This window comes from Corvus brachyrhynchos, unplaced genomic scaffold (assembly GCF_000691975.1).
Source record: "Corvus brachyrhynchos isolate BGI_N302 unplaced genomic scaffold, ASM69197v1 scaffold416, whole genome shotgun sequence".
In the NCBI taxonomy this organism is placed as follows: domain Eukaryota; kingdom Metazoa; phylum Chordata; class Aves; order Passeriformes; family Corvidae; genus Corvus; species Corvus brachyrhynchos.
Window position 1 is genome coordinate 2,121,823 of NW_008238439.1, and position 9,130 is coordinate 2,130,952.

The 9,130-nt window shown below is 39.3% G+C and overlaps 1 protein-coding gene and 1 long non-coding RNA gene across 6 annotated transcripts in view; one reads left to right on the forward strand and one right to left on the reverse strand.

Annotated features, from left to right (window-relative positions):
* Positions 1-9,130, reverse strand: part of PCSK2 (proprotein convertase subtilisin/kexin type 2) — a 111,288-nt gene that overhangs the window by 99,745 nt on the left and 2,413 nt on the right. For 4 of the 5 annotated variants that reach the window (XM_017736539.1, XM_017736537.1, XM_017736536.1 and 1 more), the window contains exon 1: positions 3,093-3,194. The exons of the other annotated variant lie outside the window; for it this stretch is intronic. In XM_017736539.1, coding sequence (XP_017592028.1) covers positions 3,093-3,179 — 87 coding nt within the window. In that variant the 5' untranslated portion in view covers positions 3,180-3,194. Of the gene's footprint in view, positions 1-3,092; positions 3,195-9,130 lie in introns of those variants that run through there. 5 annotated transcript variants of the gene reach the window in all.
* Positions 1,078-9,130, forward strand: part of LOC108447217 — a 10,460-nt gene continuing 2,407 nt past the window's right edge. The window contains exons 1-2 of the long non-coding RNA XR_001862644.1: positions 1,078-1,117; positions 3,343-3,403. This is a non-coding gene — a long non-coding RNA (uncharacterized LOC108447217). The remainder of the gene's footprint in view (positions 1,118-3,342; positions 3,404-9,130) is intronic.

The following is a 9,130-nucleotide window of genomic DNA, read 5'->3' on the forward strand; positions in this document are numbered from 1 at the left end:
CCGAGGGGAAAGGGCCTGACAGCCGAGAAGGCTGGGACTGGGTTTGTGGTTCTGTTTCCTGTTACTGCCATAGTTATTGTTTGTTTACCTTGTTATACACATATATAGATATATATAATAGTAAAGAACTGTTATTCCTGTTCCTCATATCTTTGCCTGAAAGCCCCTTAATTTCAAAATTATAATAATTCAGATGGAAGGGGGGTTGCAATTTTTTTCCTTCCATTCCAAGGGAGACTCCTGCCGTCCTTGGCAGACACCTGTCTTTCAAACCAAGACACAAACATATATTAATGGGTATATCTACACATGTAATGTTATCTGTGTGCAACCAGGTATCTCTTTAGTAACAAATATTTTTTAAATGTTGTAATATATTTAAGCAATATAAGATGGAAATCTCTTCTTCATATCAGTATACCTTCCTTAGGGAAAATTCGTAAGAAACAGTCTGATTCAGTTAGAGTCTGGAAATTTAAATGGCCATGGTATACTTCGGAGATATATCAATATTGCTGACAGCAATTAGCACTGCTTACAAAAGACCACTTTGCCTCACTCCTGATTTACAACCCATCCCTCCTTTTAAGCATGTAACCAAACAGGTTGACTATTGCTGTCACACAGGAGCCTGGTGTCACATCAGCTCCAGAAACATAGAGACAAAACCCATGACCTAAAGTTTTGTCTTGGGGTGACCTTATGATGTGTATCCCATATCGCTGCCTATGCCCAGAAATTAATTTTTGTGCCTTTCTATGCCTCTAAACTGAGCCTGAGAGGGGGAAGGAAAAAACTGAGCAAAACTTTCTCAAAGCAATTTGCAGCTTGTTCAAGGTCACATAAAGATAGCAGGTTTTTTTTTTCCCCCAGCTGCAGCAGGGGAGCGAGGAAGCACCCGGCTTGCTGCTTTCCAGTCAGCTTTTGGCCAGTTGTTTCAGTTTCTTGTTCTCCGGAGAGAGACTGAGAGTTGGACTTTGCTTTTCCTTCTCTGGAATTCCGGATTTTCTCCCTTTTCTACTGGACTGCTTTCAACCTCAGAGCACATCGGGAGGACTTTCCATCGGGCACAGAGGGCCTGGCCCTGGCCCAAGCCCCAGCTCTGAGGAGACCAAAGGTAAGACTCTAACACTTTCCCAGGTTTTTCCTCCACAGTGAAACATTTTATTATTTAGCCTTATTTTCTTTTTCCCGTGTGTTTGGTAAATAAATAGTTTTATCTCCTTCACTTTCCTTCGAGGAAAATTTATTTTTTCCCGAACCTGGGGGGGAAGGGGTGGTTTTGCCTTCTCTCAGAGGATATATTTCTAAATTTGGCCAAACCGGAACAAAACAACAAATTTAAAAAACAACATGAAGATGCAGTGTTGTCCCAGACACAAATTACTGGTACTTAAACCTCATGGATGAAGAAGGGGCAAGACATTGCTAAACGCTGAGATCCTGAATTTCAGTAAGGCACTTCAGCATTATTTTTAAGTCTACGTTCATGTAACAAAGTGGCTACATAAATATGTGTACAAGTGCTCAGCTCATTCAGCATCTAAAAGCAGAGTCAGGAACTCAAGCTCTAATGGAGTAGAGCTATAAGAGCAACTCAGAGCAAAAGTAGTTGGTTACTGACAGAAGATGTGAATTAATCTAATGCAAAGATTCTAGCTCTACCAACACTTTAAGATCTGACCTGTCTTGCAATTCAAAACCTTTACTCTTTCCTTTTTACTCCGTCTGCTTACTTACTCTTGCTAGGCTGCCAAGCAAGAGCTGATAGACAGAAAGTGCTTCACAGAGAGGTTTCTGTTACTACACCACACTGAAAAAGTCTTCCAGTTGCCAGAGAAGCAGTTGAGTAACAATTAGAAACAAAACTGTGATATTAAAGGACAAGAGGGTGACTTTTTTTTTTTTTTTATCATAAGGTGGTAGGCTTGAGAAGAGCAGGGGAAGGAAGCTTTAAGACATTTTCAGCAGAGCCAAGTAAAAGAACACTTTGAGACACTTGTTTCTTGATTCTGCTAGGAGGAAGTCACAGACATTAATCCTCACTATTACAAGATCAGGTCAGAGGCAAATCCTTTACTTATGCCACCACAACCTGGAGAGAGCTCCTGTTGCCTCCTGTACACAACAGCACAATGGTCACTTCACAACAAGGAATAACTGCTCTGAGTGGGGTCAAGAGCTCTGTGGTAGATGTAAGAAAAAGGATGACTCAAACCTAGCAAAAATGATGAGAAAAGAAAGCAAACAGCAACACCACCTCTTACCCTTCCTCCCAGGACCTCCCTCATTGACCTTTCAGGCAGCTGTGAAATAAGTCTTTTACTACCAATTAATAAATGATGGAAGTTTACTGATGGCAGAAATTGTTTTCAGTCCAGCATGTGCTTATACGTTATCTTGCTCCTATTACATTAGTCAAGCAAGGAAAATGTAGGGTTTTAATTAATCATTCAGCATTTCAGCCTTTAGAGCCTGAAAAACTGGTTTCTCTATCAAGTTATAATATATTTAACCTGAATAATATATATTCAGTTAGAAGGGCAAAAGGGATTTTACAGCATCACACTGAGTATTTTAATCTCCATCAACAGAAAGAGAAAAAAATCCACCTGCTTTTCTGACCAGGTTTTATTCTGAACTGTATCTTAATTGTAGGAGAAATTGAATGGTTTTACAGTTAAGAGATGAAAAGTACATTTGCCTGTGAATTTTGGGGGTTTAAATGGCAATATAAAAATTAAAAGGTGGAAATGCTACCAAGATGATGATGTCACAATCCACGACCATCATTCCATCAGCGAAGTCTTCCAAACCTACAAATGTGTTCCAGTTCTGATTTTGATACTTCTTCACCCAAATTCTGAGCTGACAGTTCCACTTTACAACTGGCTCAAAATAACTTCTAAATAGCTAAATTCAGTTGAAATACAGTTTAAAATTAATTGATACAGGGAATCATAAGGTCCCCATGAGACTGATTGGAATCCAACAGTCATGGTTATAGCTAATTCACCATATCTTGGCTGCAGCTAAAAAGAAGCTTTTGCTGCACTTGATGTTGCACAGTAGGTGACAGAGACAGTACTCACCCACAGAGCAGATTTCAGAATCACACTCTTCTGTTTCACTGGCTTTTCATAAAGAATGAGTAGGCAGAAAGAAGGATCCTCTGTCATCAGGAAAGGGGAGGCTATATTCCACCTCTTTCACTACCCATACAAGGAAGAGATTTACCTCTGTGGCTCTAGTTTGGCATCCAACAATCATCTGAAACAGTGCAAATTTCTCTATTTAATAATAATAATAATAATATTTAAATATGTATTTTCTGGGTTTCAGGTTTTCACAGGTTGTTTCTTTGGAGAAAGCAGCTCTGATATATTACCACCTTATTCTTCTGGTAAGCAATAATCTAGTTCAGTCATGAGTATCTGGGACACATTTGCCAACTGGTTTGATGTAAACACTGAGGTCATTACTTCCATTTGCTTTCTGTGGAAAAAATAGTTAAGAATGTAACATTTCCACAGAAGTTTTGTTTGAGAAGGTAGGTAATACATGACAATGTCCCAGTTCACTCCTTGTGAAAGAGCTATCACTACCCAATTCATTTGTTTATAATCACAGTGTATAAATGGAGAGATTGGTCAAGCTCATAATTTCAAGTCCAAGTTCCGGCTACTTGCTGAACACAGCCAGTGTTCAGCTGAGTTACACTGTTGAGCTACTGTTGTAAATCCATGACCAAATTGTATTTCACACTGCATGATAAACTGTGTGTCATGGCCACTCAACACAGTACCCACTGAATTCAGCTCTCTCTGGACAGTGCCTTCTGTCACAAAGCACAGCCTAAGCCTGCTGAGCTGAAATTAAATCTCCATTTCAGTAGCATAGGGTTTGCTTTTTCAATGAACTTATGAGAGTTAAATGCAGAGCTCGCCTTGATTTACAAGAGCAACACACCAGACATTGACAAATAGTTGAGCAGTTCAGCTTCCTCCCTCCAGAGGCCATGGATGGATGGATGGAAGTGTTGGGCTGCTCACTGCAATATTTATAGCCACCACGCAGCAGCATCCTGTAGAGACCTGACCCATTTAATTATCTGAAAAAGTTGAAAGAAAAAGAAAAAAACCCCAGAGTTTCTGATGACTGGAATAATATTGCAGGACAAAGGTAATTTTTACATCTATCAACAGCACTGAATTTGCTGCTACTGCTAACACAGAAACTACCCAACCATGCTGTGGACTGGAACTGCACAAAAGGGTTTCCCCCTACAATATTTTAATAAGAACTAGCAGAATTTATCCTTCATTTTAACAATTTGGCTTGATTTCCAGATCACAGAATTTTCTGTGAGCATAGATATTTCTCAGAACTTACTAACGGAAACTATCTACCAGATAAATTCTATGTTTTGGCAACTACTTTGCAACTGCTTTATTACAAGCATTTGAAACTTGAGTTGCATGTATTAATTTTAATTGAACTATTCCATAGATAGATGAGTTTAAGGGTCACATGCAAACTTCTACTTAGCTACACTAAGTAGTAACTATTACCAGCATAACTATTCCAGGAAGACTGGAAGCTCCTTTTTTTGTTGTTGATTTTGGTTCATTTTGTTTGTTTGTTTGTTTAAATCAACATGGTTTTACTGTTAAAAGCTCCAGAGGAAATTAAATTTCTGCTAATATTGGTCTGACTTAGAATGAGTTAAACATGTCAGTACTCCTACACTGATAGTAACAGCACTGCAATTGGGTTTGTTTCCCCACTTTAACCACATCAGTACAGTTACAGCAGTAAAAGTTTTCCTAAGAGTTGGTAGGGTCTTATATCTTGTCACCTGTCACGTTTTGTGAAAAAGATAGAAGGCTATCTCTCACCTTCATGCAACAGTTGATTCTCAAAAAGATAACACAAATTTAAACACTTCTGTCCTTTTCTGAAGGAGCCAAGCAGCAGACTCTCTGGGACCATTTGTCTGCTAATAAATGCCAAGGGTGCCACAGGATCACAGAAGGAAGCATTTCAAGCTGGGAGTGAATTGATAATTTCTTTTGGTCTAGAACTTAAATGTGGATTTGAACTGCCAAACTACAAACAAACTGCCCTCCCTCATTTGCAGTACCCTAAACCATCTGGGTCTGGTTAGACATGACAATGGGATCTGTCCATCTGATGCAAAATCCCGAGTCTTCAAAGCAGGGGACTCTTGCAATAAACAGTTATCCTTTCACTGCACAGCTCTGCAGACAAAGGTCAGGGGACAAATTCGATTCTGGATATGTTAACAGCTATAGATGTCCATATTGCCTCTCAGTAGACTGCTTTCAGCATCTGAAAAGCCTACCTAGAAGAATAAGAGCTTTAAGTAGGACCACAGAAAGACCCACAACATACGGGATCCCAAAGGTCAAACACACAGAGGCAATTCATATATCTGGATGTTGTAGAGCCCAGGAATAGTCTGACAGTCATCTGCCAGAAAGTTATCTGGGCAAAAGGAAGGAGACCCCAGACTGACAGGCACTCTGGGCTAGATTGCAGGAGATAGGCTAGTACACAGCATGTTCAGTCCTGGTATGCTGGGATTACAGTGTTCAGGGAATGCTGTCCACTTCTTTAAATGTTTTCTCCTTCACACTGGCAAAACTAAATATAATGTAAATGAAAACCCATAACTGCACATTCCCCGTCGGCCTGCACCATCAAGAAAAAACCAAGTGCAAAAAGAACTGCACTTGTCTCTACCACGTGTTCTATTTTGCAAATGAGTCCAAATAACATGCAATAAATAAAATTATAAATGCAGGCAGTTTTAAAAACAGCCAGAATTTCATACCTCTGTTCACTGAACTGCAGTTCAGGAAACAAAACAAAAATCTATAAAGGTAAGGTTTAATCTGCATGTTTTGCTAAGAAACAACTACACCGCATATTCAAAACAGTAATGGAGCAATTACAGCGGGGATCTATAGTAGGGGAGACTAACCTTGTTTTACACTCAAACAAGTGTAAAATCTGACAAGGTAATTATTTTATAGCTCAAATAGAACACACACCAGCAAACAATCTGAGTCTCTGGTAGAGAAGGAGCTTTACAGAAACTGGGTTAGGGATGTAGTTGAGCCTGTGGTTTACAGATGTTCTCAATTTACAGCTTTCATGTGCATAATTGATTACATTTAAGTAATAGGGTTTTCTTTTGCTTGTTCCAAGTTATCCAGTTAGCCAGTGTTTACTCCTGGAGCTGTTTACGCATCCAAGGCAGAACACAAAATAAAATTAAAAAAAAAAAAAAGGCAACATTTCCAAAGAAATACAGTATTTCCATATATGAGGCAAACTCACTTCTAGCACAGCAAAATTCTTTTTTGATTCCACTAACATTTGTCTCAAGTGTAAATAGGAGTGAACAGGCCTCTCCAGACCATACCCAATGTCACACCTGGACTCCACCTGTGAGGAGCCAACAAGGCTCCCTCCTGATGCAGATAGCTGCTCTCTCACTGCATTTCCCCAGTTACTTTTTTCATGTGTTTTTCTGGAAAAGGGAGGTCTATATCACCACCCAGCAGTGTGTCTGCCCACAGCAGAATCAAACTTTTCCTGCTATTCAAATGCTTCTTCCCCCTAATTTACACACATCAGGATGGAAACTGAAGCATTTGTTGCTACGGTGAGATAGCCTTTTTTTTTTTTTTTTGTCTTACTAAAACAGAACTGCAACAGTGAAATCTAGAAAATTAAAGCTCTCGGGTTCCTCAGAAAATTTACATTGTATCCTCCATGTCTAAGAGGTTTTTCTGTTTCTATAATAAAGGAATGCTTTTGCAAGCAAACATCCTTTCCTCTAGACCAGCATAAAACACAAGCTAATAAATTATGAAACACATATTAATGCACAGAAACACTGCATTCTGAGGCTTGATCTTGAGTCCTTGGACTCCAGCCGGCCCATGTCGGGAGGCCTGAGCTTTCTGCCTCCTCTTTGCATGGGATGTTCCATTGCTTCAGCAACGAAACCACACTGGAGCACTCCTGCACCCTCCATGCTGCCTTTACTTGACCACAATTACACTTAATTACACAATTAACATTTCCACCAGCCCTTGGATTAGCAGCACATGCGAAAGTAACACAAGCATGTTTAACTGTGAAGCATGGACACAGGGTGTGCCAGGACCCTGGCTAAGAATTTCCCTTTCCCTTCTCTTCTTTACACCAAGGTTAGGTATTGGGGGAAAAGGAACAAGAAAGATACATATGTATATAAATACATACATCTATAAACACAACATCCAAACCCACGTCCACAAACAGCATTTTTCACGTGCACTGAATGCCATCTGTCCATCACAGTGACTCCTGGGCATGCAGAAGCAAGGCAAACACCTATTTCCCAGATTTAGAAGCTGACCTGCCCAGGAGGGCATTTTAAGGCTTTAATATGTGCATTCCAGGATGAAATGTTCAGGATCCCTGATAGAAATCCCTGCAAAGAGCTCCCAAGGCTGCGAACTCATTATTCTGCCTCTAGGTCTGCCTTCTACACCACATCAACTCCCACCTCACAGGCTCTCAGCCTAAATGCAGGGAAGTGGGCTGCTGCAGCAAGAAATACAGCTTCTTTACCTGTTAAGTCTTGCTTTTGATAAGTCCGTATTCATGCAATGTAAAGAAAAAACAAGAAAACCTGAATGCTCCCAGTGTTTCATCAAGAAATTACTGGTTGGTTCCACAAAGCCTAGTCCTCAACCAGCAGTCTCCTAAGCAAAAACAGGAAGCAAAGAGGTCACAGCTGTGAGAGGTACACTGATTTAGTGAGAGATAGGATGAGGTGATACATCAAGGAAGAAATAGACAGCTTTGGGCAACATAAACATAAAATTCTCCACATTTTGAAATCCATGTTTGGTTCTTATTTTAAAACCTGAGGCCACTGAATGCTAATTGTTTAAAACCCTTCACACCTCAATGCTACTAGAAGCCTTTTAGTTACGGTGGCATTTTGTGGATTGTCTCAGTCTCCCTATTGTTGATGAAATTGAAAGAGATGCCTAAACTCTGATCTCCAAATAGAAGACCTTTCTAAATGCATCTTCCAACTCTCCTTCGTAGAAACTAATTGAGAATTGCAAGGCAAGGTCAGAAAGCAGCTTTTTTCAGCCTGCATTAAGAAATGTATTCTGGTGGCAACCATGCCAAGAGGCAAATAAATCAATCAAAACCAAAAACTTGTTCTTTTTGCACTTCTCACAATATTAGGGGGGCATTCTCACAATTCCTGAATGCTTAAGAAAAAAATATGTTTTATCACAGTTACTTGTTTCACCAGAAATACACAGAAACAATTTTAGCAGGTAAAAATGGATTGAAAAATTGCAAACATTAAAAATAAAAATCAAAGAGCACAATAAGCAGTACAAAGAGGTCTATATTCAGGATTAATTCAGGGAAGATTAAAGAAAAACTGACTACTCTTTTTGGCACTGACTCATGTTAGGATCCTAGACGTAAACAAAAGTACCTGTTTATGTAAGCACCAAGCCCTTCTTAATCAATTCATGGAGCACTGAATTTAAAGCACACATTTAGCCCACCTGATAACTTGTAGTCGTTTCAGAATGATGGCAGGAAGCATGGCCAAAGAATCAGTTAGAAAGCACATCATGCAGTTCATAACATTAATCTTAAAGGCAATGCTTTCTCATGCATTTCTGCAGAAATCTGCTGTTAAGTAAATGTAATATGCACTTGCTCAGAGATTGCTTATTGGGGAAAAAAACATGTGCACTTAAAATACCTCATTTAAAAAACAGCTCCCACAAAGTCATGTTAAAAGAGATCTGTGATACCCTAACAGGCATAAAAGAGATCTTTCTCATACACATCTTAAATTCATACACAACTAAAAAAAGCAGAATCTGCTCTTGTGTTCGTACTGGGAAAGTCCCTGCACTGAAAAAAAAGGTGATTATTTTCAGACAATGGCTCTTCTCCAATATGGTTAAAGTTAAACCCATTTTTTTTAAGTAAATAACTCAATTTATCATCCAAACAGCATGTGTCATTGAAGTGTATAAAAGATCACTTCTGCTTGTGCTGTAATTTG